At 37.6% G+C, this 22,355-nt stretch overlaps 1 protein-coding gene and 1 pseudogene across 3 annotated transcripts in view; both read right to left on the bottom strand.

The window, feature by feature from the left end:
* Nucleotides 1–2,235: 2,235 nt before the first annotated feature.
* Nucleotides 2,236–22,355, bottom strand: part of EDRF1 (erythroid differentiation regulatory factor 1) — a 55,023-nt gene continuing 34,903 nt past the window's right edge. For 2 of the 3 annotated variants that reach the window (XM_037804339.1, XM_037804338.1), the window contains exons 22-25: nucleotides 21,914–22,067; nucleotides 19,190–19,305; nucleotides 18,262–18,413; nucleotides 2,236–3,053 (exon numbers count right to left, since the gene is read on the bottom strand). In XM_037804339.1, coding sequence (XP_037660267.1) covers nucleotides 2,894–3,053; nucleotides 18,262–18,413; nucleotides 19,190–19,305; nucleotides 21,914–22,067 — 582 coding nt within the window. In that variant the 3' untranslated portion in view covers nucleotides 2,236–2,893. Of the gene's footprint in view, nucleotides 3,054–17,873; nucleotides 18,094–18,261; nucleotides 18,414–19,189; nucleotides 19,306–21,913; nucleotides 22,068–22,355 lie in introns of all 3 variants that reach the window. The other variant, XR_005211838.1, reaches the window with a different exon arrangement.
* LOC119510168 lies at nucleotides 5,320–8,047 on the bottom strand (annotated as a pseudogene).

Genomic DNA, 22,355 nt, shown 5'->3' on the forward strand with positions numbered 1-22,355 from the left:
ATGGAAATGGCCATGGGATTTTTCTTCTAGGAGAAAAAAACAGTTTCTTCTACAAAGAAAATCAGATGTTTAGTTTAACTAAAGCAAATATGGTTCCCTAAGTTAAAATCCAATGGAATAAGCATTACTTGAATTTTTGAAATATTTATTTAAAAATCAATTTCCCATGCAAAAACCAGTTCTAGTAACTTTTTAGGAAAGGTTAAAAACAAAAAGTAGCCTGAGGAACCCTGCCTTTGCTTTCCACTCTCTTTACAGCTCTGTGGCTGTGTTCCCAATTCTGCCCCTGTCCGCCCCCCGCACCCATAAGAGTAGACAGAAAGGCAGCCATAGCCACGGGTTCCAATCAACAAGGAAGGACATGCCACCCCCTATGGCATGGAAAGGATTTTACTGCACTTAAGACTTAGGGGTTCAATGGGAAAGGTTATAGAATTAAATTAACTACATCCCAAAATCCTTGTTATCATAATTTATATTTTTCTAATATTCAACAGTGTATAGAAGGTCTTCAGGTGTGTTTCTCTCTTGATTTTCAAAACTCTGTCACAATGGCAGGACAGATATGACTGTGCCCTCCTAGTCAAAGACACTACAGTCATTAGTTATGTCCGGCCAAAAGTCAAACCAAGTGGCAGAGCTTGAACCTCATCTCCCAATCCAAGCCCACCACTCTTCACCCCTTTCTCTCATGGTCTCTGTGATGCTTTCTGGTTTGACTGCACAGCCTGCATCCCCACAGTCCTTCACAGAACAGCTTTCCTGGCTCTCTAGAATTCACTTAATCACCTCCATCCACATCCCTGCAGAGCAGGAGATACTTTATACTGACAGATTATTTATGCTCTGAAAGCTAGACTACCAAAGTAAGACTCTTAAAGCTTGTTGGGTAATTTTATTTTTCCCATAGCATTTTTATCTAGGATAGGCCTTAAGACCCTTTTACTTCTACGTAATATGGCCATTACCCCTTACCAAACACAAAAAAACTCAATGTAACATGTAACGTTGACAAAATTTGGGAAATGAAATCAACTGAAAAAGATACAGTACCCTCAATGATGAGGCCGCAAATACAAGTTTTCTAAAGGAACAGCTAAAACACAGGCACTTTAAGAAGCTTTAATTAAATTAAAATCAGCGAATTACAAATAAATTTTGAAAAGGACTTTTCCCCCAACAGGAATGTTCATTTATTGCTTGGACAAGGGAAGAGTGCTAGAATTTATATTTTCTAGCTTCAAAACAAATTTCCCTCTTGATTGAAAGACTGTTCAGCTATGGAGAAGGGCTAGGAGATAAGATTAAAAAAAAACCCTGATATCCCTAACCCCAGCTCATTTCTACATTAGTATGAACATCCCTTTTGGACTTATTAACCCAAAAGAAGATTATTTAATCCACATCAAATGCCCAGGTTTAACCAGCAGAGTAAAGACAGTTTTCTTGTCTGTAGAAAGGGGAAACAGGGTTAGACAGTGGTCCTGATACAAGATGTTGTTGATTTTGTACAACTGCTTTATAGTTTATGGAAAACTTTAAATGCATTCATATTAATTCTTGAAAATTGATGCAAATCTGTCCCAAGGACAATGCAAACTAAGCAAACAAGTAGACAAATGGCAAGAGAATTATCTCTGCCAAGCTGTAGTGGACATCAATTCATTAACAGTGAAAACACTTGAAACACCTTTGTGTAAAACAGAAAGCAGTTTGTAAATAAGCTTAAAACCCGAGTTTATTCCAGACTCCTTCCTAGGAGAGCTCAGATTCCTTCAAGCAGGCCTGACTGGTGATGCAGGGGCTGCCAGGCAATGGGATCTGCAGTGAAGAGGTGCCATACCCCAGGCCAAGGAAGCTGGCGACTTATCTTCCCGCATTCCAGCAGATCTGAAGGCAGTAAAGGTTCTCACTACAGGGGTGACATGCTCATAAATCCAAACCTTCAACCCCAACAGAAAAGCATGATTTGTGTGTTACCTTATCTTTCTTGAAAACTGGGAGTATTATGACAGGACAAATACAGCCTTGTTGCTGTAGGCGATGGAAAAACTAGGGTATGTGTGTATGTAATTGGACACAATCCACATAGCAGCAAGTAATAAGTTTAATATTCTAGTGAGAATTTAGTGGATGGCAGAATTGTACTTTTAATGTTTTCCATCTTTGTAACATTTATTAAATTAAGTCTAGTTCAGATCAAATCTCAATGTGAAATGGAAATATACAAAGACATTTTAAATAAATACTTTGTTTATTCAAAATAGCTTTCTTAACCTTATTCACAGTTTCAAGTTTAAAAAGAAAAAGGGTGGTAGTACCTGTTCTTGATCAACTGTCATATAAAGTCAAGGAAAACCTAACCGTTCTGAACATGCACTGAACACAGAGAATTGCACAATGTGTCTTTGAAAAACCCTGCACCAGAGCTAAAGGGCACATCTTGCTGTGCAATTTAGGAGGAAATGTTGTAGCTTTACAGGAAGTTTCTTGAACCCACTTGAACCAGTAAAATCATTTGGATAAAAGTTCCTCTAACCCAAGTAACAATTTATCCAAAATAGTAATATCTTAGGCCCATATAGCTTAATATATTTCAAAAAAAAATATTTAAAAGTGTAATGGCATCACACCAAATCTGTTAGTACTGAGGTACCATGTACTTCTCAAAGAAATAAATGCTGGAAGCTTTAAGTTTGATTCCGATTTTAGCACTTCAAATGAAGAAGCCAAAGAACCCACAGGAAATGACAACTCTGTGTTTCCACTGCTGTACCTGTTTGAAATGGAAATTTCCCTCACATTTAATGAGATGAAGCACCAAGTGGACAAGCCAGCCCCATGTTTAGAAGGCACTGACGGCATTTTCGGCAGAAGTGGACTTGCGGAGATGTCACTGCACAGCACTGCCACCGCGTGCAAGCTGCTCCATCAAATATATGACCAAATCAATTCTTTCCAAAAGGGTTGCACTTTTGTTCGCAGTAGCTCTCAAAAACTGGGAGTAAATGTGCTTGTTGGTTTTGAGGACTACATCTTCTTCAACGTTAGTGCTGGAGTATTCAAAAAAAAAAAAAAAAAAAAAAAGGACAGGTAAAGTGAACAATGATGCCCCCACACATTCAGAAAAAGACCCAAGAGCAAACAATTACGGCTCAGCAGTCACTTGTCACAGAGAAAAGTTGCTCTATAAAATATAAGGCGCTCCAGTAAGGCCTTCTCCACACTTACCTTCTTGTATCTATTGCTCATGGGTTCTAGACGTTTATTTCAATATATCAATAGAAACAAATAGTCCTTTCTTACAAATATAAGTGCCAACTTTCTACCAGGAACTGCTCTTAATGGTAAACAAAATGGATAAAAATCCCTGCCTTCATGGAATTTACATTCTACTGAAGGACTGTAGGGAGGGGCATACAATAAACAATTATGAAAACAGTGTCAGATGAAGACACTATGAAGAAAATAAAAGGGAGTCAGGCTAGGGCACGGGCGCCAGGTGTACAGTATTTCCTCTATCCTTTAAGCCAGGATCAAGTATTTCAGGAACAGCTGTGCCTTAATTTACTCCAAAATGTCAGTACTACTTTGATGTGAAGAATGTCCCACAGTCAGAGAGTACTATACTGTACTATACAGTAGTCAATTTTAAAACTGTTTTAACAAAAACTTCTTAAGTTTGCTGCTTGTTCTGAAAATTTTTTAGCTCTTAGAATGATGAATCATATTGGTTAGTACTAGAAAAGACTGATTACATGGCAATTCACTTTTTTTTTAAATCATTTAATAAATTATTTGTAAAATCAATAAATATGGATACCAAGCCTAAAAATTTAGACAATCAAGACTACATTAGAAATAGGCATTTAGAATGAGAATCCATTTGCATGGATTTGTTTTGTAAACAGCATAATCACTGCATACATATACTCTGAATGTTCACTAAATTATCTTATACTACTAACTCTCCTAAGGATATATTCTGCTTAGTTCTAGTTGAAATATCATAAATTCCAAATTAATTAGCTTTACTGTATTTGAGAATAGCTCTGGCTCAAATATTGATACCTTCAGCCATTTGTTTCCTACTTATATACGTCTACATTGTTAAGTTGTGTGTGCGTGTTGTTTTTCTGAAGTCTATGACAGTCTACTGCTAGTAACAGACACACAAAGTTGCTTTGTAAAATTATCCCTCAGTTTTATTCTAAACTCATAGTTCAGGTGATTTTATGGTTCTCAACTTGTCATACCTTGGAAAAAAAACACTGGGACCTTAAATCAAAACTCAATTCCACTTGTCTAAAAATTTGGTTAGTCATACGATTTTGCTGAAGCCTTGTATGTAAATATAAATCAGTAAGTTAATCTATAGTTTGAAAGATGTTCTAGGATCCTATGACCCTGCCATTCTTGAAGGAAAGTGATGCATAATTTCTGGATAATTTAGGGAAAAGCTGACCTTTCCAGCTATTTTAAAATGAACAGTTCTTCTGTTTATCTAATTTCGGAATTTATCTTTCCGAATTCACTAGTTTCTAAAACTGGCCTTAAGCAAAGGTCTGAAACCTAGGCAACTAATAGCTATGGACAATGTAAACCAACCCAAGAAGTACTTCAAAGTGTCTTAAATTGTGTTTCATTTAAGAGAAACAATCAATTCCCACTAAATCCTGAAATCATATATCAGGTTTCATCTCTCACCCCCACCCTAGGACAACTCCACATTGTACTATGGAGCTTTATAAAAGTTGTCCTGTGTGTAAATACTGGCTGTTCTTCGAAGACTTTTCAACAGACAACATCATCACTACCTATCCCTTACTACACCAAAGAAGTTGGAGAGTTAAGTAGTTCATTTCTACTTCTATAGTACCAAATGTAACCACCATTTCTTTTTCACCTGTGACGAGTATTTTAAGAAATACTGGAAGAACACAGAAACTAAGATTCAGAAGTTTAAGAGTATCTAAAATTTAAATATTAAATCTTTCATACAAACTTTATCTCCTTACAAGAAAGGTACTAAATAAGTTATATTTAAATGTCCTATTTATATTTAAAAAAAAATACTTCTCACTTAAGAGAAAGTGGAAATTATTTAAAATATGAGGGGTAGGAGTAAAGAATGAGCTATATATCCAATTCAAATTACATTAAAACCCAATTATAAAATATAAACAGAAGTGAAATTCTCCTAAAAGGAAGTGAATATTCACTAACCCCCAGCTCCTCTCCAAGTAGGTAAATCACACTAAAGAGAAGAAATCTACATGGACCGAGAAATCTACATGGACTTTCTCACTTTGATATACATAAAAAAATAAAAATAAATTTCATGTTGCCAAAATAACTATCTAAACGTTTAGGGTTACATAGTTAGGAATATATAATTCTACCTTTATAGACAAGTCATCTAGGGGAAATAAGTTAGCACAATCATTTGAATTGGTTGCCTACATACTGGACAGGGCTTATTTCGTTTTTTTAGCTTCTTTGCACATGCCATAAGATGTCCTGTTTTGCCATGGACGACGCAACCATTTTTAGGTCGACCTTGGCAAATCACACAAGGTTCAATGGCATTAAGGAAAAAACTAGATGGCACACTTTCTTCTTTATCTTGTGTTTCTTCCCTCTCAAACTCTCTGACATCTTCTTGACTTCTATAAATGATGCTACTAGAAGTTGATGGCTGAGAACAGTCCTCGCTTTCTTGGGATTGGGAGGTTTGAGTGATTTTATCATCATTTTCCTCAATGCTTGGACTCTTTAGAGTCACTCACTGTCATTTTTTTTTTTGCAATCAGGAACATCAAAGCCCTCTTCTACATGTGTTGAGTTTTCTAGTTGGGCTCTCTAAGATATTTTCCCTTTATCCTTTCCTTTATCTTCAGGAAGCCAATTCTCACGAACGGCCCAACATCTGTTGCAATGCGGTGGAAGGGGAGGATTCATTTCGTTGCATAAAGTACACTTCCAATAGTCAGCTAAGGAAATGTCAGGATCTTCTTCAAATGAATCTGTATCACCCTCCCCTGCCTGATATACAGTAACTTGATAAACCTAATAAGACAAACTCGTCATCTTCATCTCAGAGTTCTTGTCCTTCATTAAGGTTATAATCTTCTGAATTGAGAGATTCAACTAAAACTTCTACACTGAATTGATCTGAAACTGAATCCTGATCCAACCAATCACCAGAATGTTCACTTATACCATTATCAAGATCCGGATTTGATGCAGCCTCTGTCAATTCACTGCTACTGCTTCTTGCATAGCATATCTCCCTTATTACACACAGAACAAGCTTTCATCAAATGAAAGGGAAATGCTATCAGATTTGTGGCACTTTGTCGTTCACCAGCTAATTCATCTGAACTTTCTTCTGTCTCACTAATTGCTCTCCTTCTAGATGAGGTAGTTGGTCTAGAAATCAAATTTGAGGATGAAGTTTCTCTTCCTGCAGCTCTTGCACAAGGTCCTTTTGCTCACTTTCATCTTCAGAGTGACACCTGTTTTTACTCACGGATGTGACTGAGTCTGATGGTTCCTGCTGACTGACCACTACCAAGTTTCTGTAGATCATTGTACATATATTCCTGTGCTCTTTCACAGAGATGCTTGGCACTCCAAACAAATCCCCTAGAAAATCATTTGCACAATATACAATATGTTGTTGCTTCTCATCATATAATCGTTTAGCCATAATACACCAGCCAAGATAAAATATAACCTCTTTTGTTGTGTGTCTTTTTGTGCACCAACAGACTTCAACAACTTCAAAAGCAAACGGCTTTCGTCTAACCAGGGTCTCTTGTTCTGAAGCAGGAATCTATGAGGTGCTTACAGCACCATCAGTAGATACAGACATGTTAGTGTTGCACATTAGCCTTGCAGAGTTTTCCCCACCTGGAGCTGAGGGCTCTCGAGGCTCCCCTGTTCCATTCATGGGGCGCAAAAGCCTGACACACTGGGCCTTGGCAGCCATTCCACTGGCACAGCCCAGGACAGTGGGGCACTTGGACACACTAGGTCTGAAGAAGGTGGCTCCAGGCGCCAAATGCGTAGGAACCTCAATCAGAGGGCTTAGGGCTGCCCCTCAGGCTCAGCTTCTTGCTCCATCCCCGTTCCAGTCACACAGGGCTGCACAGGCCGGCAATTCACTTTTGGTATCCCCTTTTTTGATGGTCAGATGTAAAAGACCCCTGGCCACATATACACCAGATAACAGCTGACAATCCCTTTCTGCTAGTCATGCCTTGATCCATTCCCCCTCATCTGGAACCCACTCTTCCACACTGGCAGGCACCCACAGGCCCCAGCCTGCAGCCACTGAGGGCCCTACCCACACACACCTCTTTAGAGACCCATTTCTCCTCCTCTTATTCCCACTTTTCTTATCAGGCAAATCTCCTCTTTCCCCCTACTCCACCCTGGGTTCAGCAGAAGTAACTGTTCAAATGCATGCACTATATGCAATGTGGGCATCAGAGTGGCTTGGTTCTAGTTTTATTTGGGTTAACATTCACCAAAACTTCCTATAATCTTATGAGAAATTTAAACTATTTGGTGGTAATCAAGGTAACAGCATTTAAAAATGAAAACAAATGTTCAAAATTTGAATTTTTCACACTGTCATTCTAATTGGATGCCTAAAGAAAAATGATGACTGCTAGGATCATAAATTTTTAGTCTCTGATTTCTTCTGATCATACTTCTGAATCTTAAATCTTTGTCTTCTGATTTCTACAAATCATTCCCTTCTTTAGTCAACTCTTATCTATAGTTTCACTGAACGTATTAACTCAAAAGGGTCCCATCATTTCATAGGGTTCTCGTTTTTCCAAAGGTAGTTAACTTACATTCTTTTATTTCCTTTTTTATTGATCTTACATAACTGGTCAGGAACAATCCACAAACCTAAAAGGATTTGTTCTCTGCACTGTGGCACACGAATCTCCTCCCTCAGAGATTACTCTTAACTTTTACAGTTTTACATTATTTTAAATCCCAAAGCCACCAAAAGGTCCAGAGGCCCCAATGTGCTATAGCACTGAATATTAAAATACAGCACAAGAGCAAATAAATTCCTAATCCAAAAATAAAAAAAAAACAGAAAAACGAGCATTTCTAACAGCACAATGCCAATCTAGCTGTCATATGATGAAGTGTCTGCATAACCAAAAATGAAAACAAAATATTTCAACTAACTGAATGTGTCTTAATTTTCACTGCAATGCTAAAGGAGTCTAAGACAATTAAGATACATGTAAATTACTAAGATCGGTTTATTCCACTTCTGGGATAGGGAAAGAAATAGCTAATTGAAACAGCATAAATTTATTATATTTCCTTTCTTTTAAAGTCTTCTTGTCATTTCCCTTCGTCCCAAAAGGAAATGTTCATTAATCCATGGTGACCGGGCTTGCAGCAGAGGATGCTGTCCTCTTTACAATAAAATTATAGATGTTTACATTTGCATATCTGTGAAACCTAACAGAAATAGTCACTGACTTAGGAACCAGTATTTCTCTATGTTTTGAAACCTATAAATAAATTAATCTCATTGATACAAGTATCATATGTGCCAGTTCGATGTATTATCTCTCACAAAACACCATTTTCTTTGATGCAATCTTGTGTGGGCAGACATTAGTGTTGATTACATTTTGGAATACTTTGAGTGTTTCCATGGAGATGCACCCCACCCAACTGTGGGTGATGACTCTAATTGGATAATTTCCATGGAGGTGTTACCCTACCCCTTCAGGGTGAGTCTAAATTAAATCACTGGAGCCATATAAATGAGCTGACAAACAGAAGGAACTCAGTGCAGATGAGAGTGACATTTTCAAGAGGAGCTACAGCCAAGAGGGACACTTTGAAGAATACACAAAAGCTGAGAGAGTAGCTACAGAAGAGAGACAGTTTGAAGATGGCTGTTGAAAGCAGACTCTTGCTCTGGAGAAGCTAAGAGAGGACAACCACCCCAAGTGCAACTAAGAGTGACATTTTTGAGGAACTGCATCCTAGAGAGGAATGTCCTGGGAGAAAGCCATTTTGAAACCAGAACTTTGGAGCAGACAACAGCCACATGCCTTCCCAGATAACAGAGATTTTCCAGACACCACTGGCCATCCTCCAGTGAAGGTACCCGATTGCTGATGCATTACCTTGGACACTTTATGGCCTTAAGACTGTAACTGTGAAACCAAATAAACCCCCTTTATAAGAGCCAATCCATTTCTGGTGTTTTGCATTCCGGCAGCATTAGCAAACTAGAACATCATATTTAACAGTCTTTTATTTAATAAGCCTTGAAAACTAATGCGAGTTAAATAAACAGGATTTTATGAAGCATGCGTGAAAACTTTAGATAAAATACTTTTTTAACAGAATATTAATATCTTGAATAAACAGAAGTCTCCACTAAAATAAAAATTATTTAAGTCATAGACGACTGTTATGATTATACAAGATATTAGAGGACTGAAACTATTACCTGTTAGACAATTACTCAAACCATCAATTTGTGAAAATAATTGAATTACTGTTTCTCACATATCATATATTTATATTGTCACCTTGTGGAAACCAATAAATTAAATTTACCCACTGCTGTCAAACAGGAAAAGCCATGAGTTATTTTCGATTGTATATCTGCTAAACAGCAACAAATATATCAATATACCTCTCTATGCACCAGTAACAGGGTATGTTGACACTGAGGATTAGCAACTTGGCTGAATGCAAGAGCAGTGTACCTAAATGTTACTCAGTGTTTCCTCCAAAAGAAAAGCTATCATTAGGCTATAGAGAACTAATCAAAAACAAATACTGGAGGGGGTTTCTGCTCAGGGTGTAAAGAGCTGGCAGAAGTGTTACGCTGAGAGGGAAAGCTCTAAATGTTTACATTTAAAAAAAGAAGAAAAATCTCAAATCAGAGACCTAACCTCACAACTAGAGGAAAAAGAGCAAATTAAACCCCAAGTGAGCAGAAGAAATGGAATCAAGATTAGAGTGGAAAGAAATGAAACAGAGAATAAAAAAAATAATAGAATCAACAAAGCCAAAAGTTTGAGGAGATCGATAAAACTGACAAACCTTTAGCTAGACTGATGAAGAAAAACACAGGATACAAATAAATAAAATCAGAAATGAAAAGCGGGAAATTATTACCAACCCCACTGAAATAAAAAGGATTATTTAGAGGATATTGTTAACAACTGTACACCCACAAGTTAGATAACCTAGATGAAAAGGATAAATTCCTAGAAACACACAAACTACCTACATTGACTCAAGAAGAAACAGAAGATCTCAACAAACCAATTACTAGTAAAGAGATTGAATCAGTCATTAAACGCCTCCCAACAAAGAAAAGCTCAGGACCAGATGGCTTCACAGGGAATTCTTACTAAACATTCCAAGAAGAATTAACACCATTTCTGCTCAAACTCTTCAAAAAACTTGAAGAGGAGGGAACACTCCATAATTCATTCTACGAAGCCAACATCACTGTTATACCAAAGCAAGATAAAGATACCACAAGAAAAGAAAATTGCAGACCAATATCACTTATGAATATAGATGCAAAAACCGAACAAATACTAGCAATAAAATCCAACAGCACATTAAAAGAATTATAAACCATGATCAAGTGGGATTTATCCCAGATATGCAAGGGTAGTTCAACAAAAAATATCAATTACTGTAGCACACCACTGTTCTAGTTTGCTAATGCTGCCAGAATGCAAAACACCAGAAAGGGATTGGCTTTTATAAAGGGGGTTTATTTGATTACACAATTACAGTCCTAAGGTCATAAAGTGTCCAAGGTAACACATCAACAATCAGGTACCTACACTGTGTCCAGAAAATCTCTGTTATCTGGGAAGGCACATGGCTGGTGTCTGCTCCAAGTTCTGGTTTCAAAATGGCTTTCTCCCAGGACGTTCCTCTCTAAGCTGCAACTCCTCTTCAAAATGTCACTCTCAGTTGCTCTCGGAGCATTTGTCCTCTCTTTGCTTCTCCAGAGCAAAAGTCTGCTTTCAATGGCCATCTCCAAAATGTTTCTGTAAGCTGAAGCTACTGTCTCTGTTCCAGTGTGTTCTTCAAAGTGTCCCTCTTGGCTGTAGCTCCTCTTGAAAATGTCACTTGCAGCTGCACTGAGTTCCTTCTGTTTGTCAGCTCATTTATATGGCTCCAGTGATTTAATTTAGACCCACCCTGAATGGGCAGGGTAATACCTCCATGGAAATTATCCAATCAGAGTCATCACCCACAGTTGGGTGGGGTGCATCTCCACAGAAGTACTCAAAGAATTACAATCTAATCGGCACTAAAACATCTGCCCCACAAGATTGCATCAAAGAACATGGCTTTTTCCGGAGGACATAATACATTCAAACCGGCATAACCACATTAACAGAATGAAGGGAAAAAACACATGATCATCTCAACTGACGCAGGAAAGGCATTTGACAAAATCCAGCACCCTTTCTTGACAAAAAACACTCAGAAAACTAGGAACAGAAGGAAACTTCCTCAACATTATAAAGGGCATATATGAAAAACCCACAGCTAACATCCTACTTAATGGTAAAAGACTGAAAGTTTTCCCTCTAAGACCTGGAACAAGACCTGATAACCACAGTTATTCAATATTGTACTGGAAGTTTATGCCAGAGCAAGAAAAAGAAATAAAAGACATCCAAATTGAAAAGAAAGAAGTAAAACTTTCCCCATTTGCAGTTAACATGATCCTACGTACAGAAAATCCTGAAAAATCCATAACAAAGCTCCTAGAACTAATAAATGAATTCAGCAAAGTGGTGGGATATAAGATCAACAACCAAAACCCAGTAGTGCTTCTATAAACTAGTAATGAACAACTGGAAGAAAAAAAGTCAAGAAAAAAATTCCATTTACAACAGCAACTAAAAGAATCAAATATCTAGGAATAAATGTAACCAAGGATGTAAACAACTTAAAAATTACAAAACACTGCTAGAAGAAACCATTGAAGACCTAAAATAAATGAAAAGACATTCTGTGTTCATGGATTTTGGATGACTAAATGTTGTTAAGATACCAGTTCTACCCAAGGCAATTCACAGATTCAAAACAATTCTTATCAAAACTCCAACAACCTTTTTTGCAGAATAGAAAAACTAATCATTAAATTCATATGAAATTCCAAGGGCCCCCAAATAGTGAAAGCCATCTTAAAAAGGAGAATGAAGTTGGAGGACTCACATTTCCTGATCTTAAAACTTACTTCAAAGTCACAGTAATCAAAACCACATGGTACTGGCACAAGGACAGACAGATAAACCAATGGAGTCAAACTAAGAGCTCAGAACTCAACCCTCACATTTATGGCCAACTGATTTTTTACAAGGGGGCAAGACCATTCAATTGGGAAAGATTAGTCTCTTTAACAAACGGTGCTGGGAAAACTGGATCTCCATTTGCAAAAGAATGAAGATCCCCTACCTCACACCATATACGAAACTATAAAACCCCTAGAAGAAAACACAGGGAAGCATTTTCAGGACCTTGTGTTAGGCAATGGTTTCTCAGACTTTACACCCAAATTGCAAGTAAAAGAGAAAATAGAGAAATGGGATCTCATCAAAATTAAAAACTTCTAAGCCTCAAAGGACTTTATCATGAAAGTAAGATGACAACATACATAATGGGAGAAAAGATTTGGAAACCACCTATCCAATAAGCATTTAATATCCAAAATATACAAAGAAACCCTTCAATTCAACAAAAAGACAAACAAACTAATTTAAAAATTGGGCAAAAGACTTGAACAGACATTTCTCCAAAGAAGATACCCAAATGACCAAAAGCACATGAAAAGATGGTCAGCATTGTTAGTCATTAGGGAAGTGCAAATCAAAAGCACAAGATACCATTTCACACTCACAAGAATGGTTACTATATATAAAAAACAAAAAATAAAAAATTATAAGTGTTAGAGAGGATATGCGGAATTAGGAACACTCATTCACTGCTGGTGGGAATGTAAAATGGTACAGCTACTGTGGAAGACAGTTTGGCAGTAACTCAAGAAAGTTAAATGTACAATTACCATATGAGACCTGGCAAATACCTAAGAGAACTGAAAGCAGGGACTTGAACAGATATTTTCACACTGATGTTCACAGCAGCTTTACGCACAATTGCCAAAAGATGGAACCAACCCAAGTGTCCATCAACTGATGAAAAAAGAAACCTCACTACATACCCCCTCAGATATTAAAAGCAAAATAAGGGAATACTGTGAACCTATATATTTGACAACTTAGATGAAATGGACCCTCACTCACTGAAGCTGAAAAAGATAATCCAAATAGTACTATAGCTATTAAAAGAAACTGAATTCATTGTTAAAAACTTCCAACGAAGAAAATATCAAGTTAAGATGGTTTCACTAGTGAATATTAATAAATGTTTAGGAAGAAGCAGTGCTAGTTCTACATAATTTCTTTGAGAAAACAGAAAACAGAACTCTTATCAATGAATTTTGAGATCAGCATTACTCCAATACCAATGCCAGACAAAGCCATTACAAGACAAGAGAACTGCAGTTCAATATCCCCTACGGACACAAAAATCCTCAACAAAATTTTAGCAAATCTAATGTATAAATATATATAAAGAATAATACATTGAAACAAAGTAAAGTTTATCCCAGAATGCAAAGCTGACTTAACATTCAAAAAATCAGTGTGGGTGCCGACAGAGAAGATGGTGGCATAGAAAGGAGTGGAAACTAGTTAGTCCCCCTGGAACAACTAGTAAACAACGAGGAACAACTAGTAAATAATCTTGAATAACTGCTGGGGACAAACATGACTGTCCACACATCATACACCAACCTGGATTGGAAGGATTGTGTGAGATCACAGCATAAAATCTGCAAGTAAAAACTGTGGACCCGAGCCAAGAACCCCTCCTCACGGCAGCCCAAACTGCAAAGCCACACTATGCTAGAGAGCAGCACTCTCTGAACAAGCGAATATAGCTCAGCCAGCTCCAACTGGGGTTTTAATTAACAAATGCTGACTGGTCAATACAAGTGATGAATCGCTAACAAGCAGACAGAGGCTTTTAGTGACAACTGACCTTGGAGAGCTGGAGGACCTCTCTGGGAGGGAGGGGGAGCCGAGAGAACCAGGTGCTATCTCTGGCCGATGGGTGAAACTGAGGGTGGCTGTGAACTGGCTCTGAAGGGGGGGCTTTCTGTCCCTTTTTCAAGTCAATGGAGAAAGCCTCAGCCATTTTCAGTTCCCAGCACTCTGACACAGACAAGGGTGGAGACAGCCAAGTCAGAGAGACTATTTGAATGCACATGATATATCCCAGGGGGTATATCTTCCCTAAGAGGAAAGAGGTGGTGCCAAGCTCTACTACCCACCTTACATTCAGAACCAGACCCCAGAGCCTGGGGGAAAACAGCCAAACCTCCTTACACCAGTCTGGAGTTACAAGCTGACAGGTACTACCTGTTGGGCAAAAAAGCACAGTGTCTTGAGGCCTCAAAGGGTGTATCAATCTTCTAAGACACACTCTCAGGGAGACCTGATACTATTGCCTCCTTCTGAAACCTGAGACCATTCTGGTCTGGGAAAACCTGATTGGGGTAACCAAGGAAACCAGATGCCTAGACAACAGAAAACTACAACCTACACTAAGAAAAACAAAGTTATGGCCCAGTCAAAGGTCAAACTTACAGTTCAACTGAGATACAGGAATTGAAACAACTAATGCTAAATCAATTCAAAAAGTTTAGGTAAGATGGCAAAAGAGATGAAGGTATAATGAAAACACTGGGCATACATAAGGTAGAAACTGAAAGTTCGAAAAACCAACTGGCAGAATCTATGGAAATGAAGGGCACAACACAAGAGATGAAAGACACAATGGAGACATACAACAGCAGATCTCAAGAGGCAGAAGAAAACACTCAGGAACTGGAGAACGAACAAGACACCTGAAAGCCTACACACAAAAGAAAAGAAAGAGAAAAGCATGGAAAAATATGAGCAACGTCTCCGGGAATTGAATGACAACACGAAATGCAGGAATGGGTGTCCCAGAAGGAGAAGAGAAGGGAAAAGGGGCAGAAGCAATACTAGAGGAAATAATCAATGCAAATTTCCCATCTCTTATGAAAGACATAAAATTACAGATCCAAGAAGCGCAGCATACCCAAACAGAATAGATCTGAATAGGCATATGCCAAGACACTTAATAATCAGATTATCAAATGTCAAAGACAAAGAGAGAATCACGAAAATAGCAAGAGAAAAGCAATCCATCACATACAAAGGAAGCTTAATAAGACTATGTGCAGATTTCTCAATAGAAACCATGGAGGCAAGAAGGAAGTGGGGTGATATATTTAAGATACTGAAAGAGAAAAACCACCGACCAAGAATCCCATATCCAGCCAAACTGTCCTTCAAATATGAGGGAGAGCTTAAAATATTCTCTGACAAACAGACAATGACAGAGTTTGTGAACAAGATGCCTGCTCTACAAGAAACACTAAAGGGAGCACTACAGACAGAAAGGAAGAGACAGGAGTGAGAGGTTTGGAAGACAATTTTGGGAGACAGTAGCACAGCGATTTAAGTACACTGAACAAAGATGACTGTGAGTATGGTTGAAAGAGGAAGGTTAGGAGCATGTGGGACACCAGAAGGAAAGAGGAAATATAAAGACTGGGACTGTATAACTCAGTGAAATCTACGGTATTCAACAATGGTGATAAAAGGTACGAATGTTTTACATGAGGGAGAACAAATGAATGTCAACATTGCAAGGTGTTAAAAATAGGGTGGGATTGGGGGAAAAATACAATCAATGCAAACTAGAGACTATAATTAACAGAAATATTGTATTATGCTTCCTTTAATGTAACAAAGGCAATATACCAAAGCTAAATGCATATTGGGGTGGGGGACGACTTAGGGGAGGAGAATGGGACTCTTGGCATTGGTGATGTTGTCTCTTTATTCAACTTTGGTTTAATGCTATCTTTCCTTTTGTCACTTCCTAGCTGTCATGTTTTTGTTTTTGTTTTTCTCTTTCTTGTTTTTCCTTTGTCTCTCTACCTTCTATGACTCTTCCTCCTTCTTTGTGGAAGAAATGGAGATGTCCTTATACAGACAGTGGTGATGATGGTGAATACATAAATATGTGACTATATAGGGAACCACTGATTATTTACTTAGGATGGAATGTAGGGTGTGTGAACAAAATCGTTGGGTTGATGAAGAAACCATGAGGGCACTATATTGAGTGAAAGACAGACACATAAGGACAAATATTGTAGGGTCTCACTGATATGAACTAGTTATAATATGTAAACTCACAGACATGAAATAAGTTACCAGGATATAGAACAGGGCTAAAGAATGGGGAGTGGATGCTTATTATGGGCAGAATGTTCAACTAGGGTGAACTTAAACATTTGCAAATGGACAGAGGTGATGGTAGCATATTGTGAGAATAACTAACAGTGCTGAATGGTCTGTGAAAGTGGTGAAAAGGGTAAGCTCAGAGTCACGTATGTCACAAGAAGGTAAGTTGGAGGTTAAAAGATGGGAATGTATATAACAGTGAATCTTGTGGTGGATAATGTCCATGATTAACTGTACAAATATTAGAAATCTCTCTCATGAACTAGAACAAATGTACAACACTATAAAAATTAATAATAGAGGTGCATATAGGAAAAAAATATATACCTGTTGCAAACTATATACTACAGTTAGTATTTTAACATTCTTTCATCCAGAGTAACAAATGTACTATACCAATACTATGAATCAGTAGTGGAGTGTGGTTAAGGGTATGGGAGGATTTGAGTTTCCTTTTTTTGTCTTTATTTCTCTTCTGGAGTAATGAAAATGTTCTAAAAATTGAAAGAAAAAAAAATTGTGGTGATGGATGAACAGCTGTATGATGGTACCGTGGGCAACTGATTGTACACTTCGGATCTTTGGATAATTGTATGGTTTGTGAACAATCTCAATTAAAAAAAAATATACTCTAAACAAACAAACAAAAAAATCAATCAGCGTGATTCACATATTAACAGACTAAAGGAGGAAAACCATGTGGTCATTGCAACAGATGTAGCAAAAGCGTTTGACAAAAATTCAGCATCCATTCAAAATAAAACTTTCAGCAAACTAGGAATAGAAAGGACATCTTCAATTTGATAAAGGGCATTTACAAAAAGCCTACAGCTAATGTTATATTTGATGGTAAAAGACTGAATTCTTTCTTCCAGAGATCCTAAGGAATTGGGGAAGGACAGGATTTGACCACAAAGGCTCAACAAGAAGGATGTTCTATATCATGACTGAGGAGGTGGACATATGACTTTATGCATCTGTCAAAAACTGGAAGTATATACCACAAAGAGTGAATTCTGCATAAAAATTAAAACATTTTAAAAACAGATAAATTGTATACTACAATTACAAGTTGGTAAAATACGCATGGGATAACTGACAACAATGGAAACTGATAATTTTGGAAACAGGGTGTTAGGATGAATGGTTTTGGTTTTTTTCCCTTCTATATCCCCAATTTTACATGTGACCAGATTGTATTTATAGATTTTCAAAAAGGCATATTATTTACTTTCCTGGTCCAGTACTTACTACTGGAATTCCAAATTAAATTAATAATGCCAAAATAGTAACTAGCAAAACAACATAACTGCACAAGATTATATACATGTATGAGGATTTTTCTTTGCTGAGATGCTCACTTTTCTTTTCTCTTCACTAGTTTCCTGGACCTTACGGAGACATAAGTGTTCTGCCACCTACTTTTCAGAGTACACAAGGCCCTAAGCATCAATGGTGTGGTCCTGACTTCCCATTAAAGACAATGCTCAGAAGCATTAGTAGGAACATGTAGGATCTTCATCCAGGCTCATCTGTCTCTCTCAGGGGGAATATTACAACCAGCAGGGCATTTCCCCTCAGGCAGCACGAGTCTTTGCTGCTTTAATCTCAACGTGTAGTCAGCTACAGAGATGATTCTCACCTGGTTTAACAAGTCAAGAAGGACACCACTTAAAATCCTGGATTATCCACATAAAGACAAGAAAGCTTACAACCTATTATTTTACAATGTAAGTAGGAATGATTTGTATACTTCCTATAGGTAAGGTGCTGGGAAAGCAATTTCCACAAACAACAGAATTCAATTTACCTTGTTTTCTTTTTAGTTGAAGAGAGCAGTTTGATGGACTGAAGGAGAATAAATGACAACCGAGATTCAAATATACTGAGGAGTTTTATCACTTCTTCTTGATTAAGACTTGGAGAAGAATCAGCAGCTGGACCAGTCTCATCACTTTTAGGCTAAAAAAACAAAAAGCTTTTTACCTGAGCTACTCGACAGTTATCATTTGATACTAAAGTGACGGAATTGCTTTAACTAAAACCCAAACCAACCAAACAAAAAACAAACCTGAGATCATTTTATACACTAAAACATAATTATAATGTCTCGTAACTAGCAGGCAATTATTAGAAGAAATTAACCCTGAATGAAAATCTCCTGACTTTCTAATGTGAGACATTAAAGGACAAACCTAGACATGGGAACTGCACAGGATTAGACAAATTAATGAGCCAGACTAGGAAAGTAACAGGCTGGTGCACCATGGGGTCTGAGAGCAGCTTTGAGCAATGGCAGAAGGGAACTTGAATGCTGGAATGCCTGGCAAACTACACAGGCCTTCCTGAGGACTCTGCTTAAGCCACTCGCCTGTCAACAACTGCTCCCAGAAAAGTTCAGTGGAAATTATAAGGTACTAGCCTTTTCTTTCTCTTAAAAAAAAAAAAAAAAAAAAAATTAAAAAGCTTTTTGAACTTCCAGGGCCTTACTAACCATGGTCTAAAGGCCTTGTCAGGACTTTTTTTTTTTTTTTTCATTTTTAAAATATAAAAACTTATTTGTAAATTAAAGAGCTTAATAATTCTACCAAGCAACCATAACAAATTGCTGTTCATACTTTAATGTATTTTTACACAGAGTGCACGTAGGTACATACACCCCATGCCCGTATTATATATATTCAACATTTTTTATTATAAAATACATAAGAAGCAAAGATTATTTTTTCTCCATTTACCTGGTCAAATTCCTCTATAAGTTCCTTTTTGATTAGCTGGAATGCATGCTTAGTTCTCACCATTATATCAAGAGCCCCAGACAGTGTTTTTAATTTTCCAACATTGCTATTCTGACCTAAAGTATTAAACACAAAAATGATAATTCCTTTAAATATAAATCTAGAAACCCATCCAATGTAAATGTAATAATGAAAATTCTGACTTTTCATACCCTTTATATAAAGGTAACTCATGATAATTCTAACAAATTTTCTAACTCCAACTCAGTTTAGTGATTTTCCCTAGAGAATAATACAAATTATACACAAAGCAATAAATGCCTCACCATTTGGCTTTGTCAGCAGAACACAATCTATTCAGAAGGTGAGTAACTAAGGCATGATGGCAAAGAGACCAGCAGAGAGGAGCCTGCAGTTTGAAGGCTGTACCACTATTTTCCAGCTAAGCACTATTGGTTAAGTCACTTAAATGCTTTAGAATCAGTTGTTCTACCTCCCAAATACATATGTTACCTTACTGTTCAAAGGCAGGAGGTCAGACCAGATAACCAAGGTTTCATTTTATTCTAGGACCTTCTGAATAAACTATCTACTCCTATCAGATACTACAAAGCACCCTTGTTCCTGTCCCTCTTGAGTTTATACGCAATTATGTGTACAGTGGTATGCAGTAGAGGACTACCCTTGCCCAAAGGGAGCCTTGATCTTTGCCCTTGGCTCCTGGGAGATGATCCTCAAGCCCTTGGAATATCCTGCCTGATGACTGTGGGCCACACCAGACAGTCTAACAACCTGATTTACTGTGGGGGCTTTGGGGCCATGTGGTATCACCTTGAAGTCCAGAGAGGCTAGAAACTAAGGTCAGCCACATGGGCAATCAACCATGCCGATGTGACTGAGCCCCCTCAACCCCCAACAACTCTGGCCCCCAAGGCTTGGGTGAGCTTCCCTGGTTGGCAACACTCCGTGTGTATTGCTGCACAGTTTCTGGGAGAATTTAGTGCTGTCCCAAACTCCACAGAGAGAGGACAATCATAAGCATTTCTTGGACTCTGCCCTATGTACCTCTTCCCTTGGCTGATGTCCATCTGTGTCACTTCCCTGTTAATACACTGTTACCATGAGTATACCAGCTTTCAGTGAGTCCTTCCAGCTAATTCTCAAACCTAAAGATGACCTTGGGAACCCCTAAACTTGCACTTGGTGTCATAGGTGAGGATGATCTTGGGGACTCCTGAATTTGCAGCTAATGTCAGAAGGGAGGGTGGGCTAGGGACCCCTGAAATCTACAAGTGGGGAAGATGTAACTGTTGCCTTCCTCCTTTATAGTTACAAATTTTCTAAACTTGATTATCTTAAAAATCAGTGGATAAATGTGATTTCAGTGTAGATCCTGGCATCCAGAAGACAAGCTATTGATAACATATGGAAATGTCATTGGAGGCTGGCAGAAGCAGGGAGTGCCAGTGTTGGGTAATAAAGACACGAGGAATCTAAATTTGAGTCATATGTAGTACAGAAAAAAATACTACACAAAATAAGATTAAATAAAATGTTATAAACAAAAGTATTTATTAATCTGACTCACAAAATTCCCAAACTTGGCTCACAAAACCCCCAGAATATTTACATTACTTTTCCAAAGTAGCATTCGTAAGTATTAAGCATTTTAAAAAGGGAACTAACCATTCTTATCATCTTAGCAAATGTGTTCTCAGTCAGTATCTCTCTTTTTTTTTTTTTTTTTAAATAAAAATGATGCCTCCTCATTCTAAGGAATTCAAATGATGCCAGGAAATTCAAAGATGCACGTGAAAAAAAGATAATCACCCAAATCCACTCCTAAAAAGCTATCATTAATCTTGGGTAACAATCCCACACATATACTAGCAGAAAGTTAACAAAAATACTTTCTATTAAAGTATTTTTAAATCCCTTTGTGATTGAGGATAATGGTAAACTGTTGTTTCTCACGCATCCTTCCAGGGATATTTTATACAAAGTCATATGTATTTTAAGTATTAAATTTAATAAATTTATTTTAATTTTATAGAAAAAAACTGAAATCAAACCAAATGAACTGCTGCACTTAAAGTAAATGTGTCTTGTTCCTTTACCACACTAGAGCTGTTTCTCTAAAGATCCCTCTGTAGTTTAGAGCTGCAGGAGGGGGGAAGCAGGTGGTTAACAGCAGGAGAGAACTTCCAAAAAACAAAGTGGTCAGGGCATCAATTTACTCTCTACCATGGAAAATAACATCATAAAGCCTTTTCACTCTCTTCTAACCTTCGCTTCCCTCCCAATCTACCTTTCCTTTTTTTAGGCTCCACAGCCAGTTCCAGAACCACAATCCAAAGTTGCTTAGTGTCAGTTCTATGTGGACCACAAATTGTTTCTCCATTCCTCAGTTTTTCACTCCAATTTATATTTTTGTCTAAACTGACCTGTCACATTTTTTTTTTCCCCCAAATAAGGGCTCATTGGCTATATTTCAATATCTAGTCACTGGGGCATAATCTATTTCTCTATGTTTTTAAAAAAACTTCAGAGAGCAGAGACTCTAAAATGACTCTTCTGGCCTCTACCCAAAGTTATTACTATGGATAAATTAAAAAGAAAACAATATTACTTATATCCAAGAGTGATCCAAAGCTCTGCCTCACTCTAAGACAACCCAACACTAAGCAAAGGCATACAAATCTGAGAAATAAAAGTAAAGCTTACTGGTCATCTGAAATTCTGCAAATGCTACTCTTTCTAACTGTACTCTAAGTAGTTCACACGGAGCATCTTTCAGTAGCTGAAAAAGCTTTACAGCTTTGCTGTAGTGAAGATCTGCTAGCATCCGATGCTGTTTCCTAAGATGTTCATCACCAACCTAGAACCAAAAATAAAATAAAAAGACAAATCCTAAGGCTTTGGTTTTACAATAATTACCTTACTCAAGTCTTCTGCATGGATCGCTAAATACTTTTAAGTGCTTTCTTCTACAAGATTCATAGTTTCAGTTCTTACATTTATAGTTTTAGCTCTTTGATCCATTTGAGTGTGTATATATGTATATGGTGTGAGGTAAGAGTCCAACTCCCATCTTCTGCATGTGGACATCTGTTGTCCCAGCATCACTTACTGAAAAGACAACCCCCACCCCCACCCCCAATGAAGT

This window comes from Choloepus didactylus, chromosome 15, assembly GCF_015220235.1.
Source record: "Choloepus didactylus isolate mChoDid1 chromosome 15, mChoDid1.pri, whole genome shotgun sequence".
In the NCBI taxonomy this organism is placed as follows: Eukaryota; Metazoa; Chordata; class Mammalia; order Pilosa; family Megalonychidae; genus Choloepus; species Choloepus didactylus.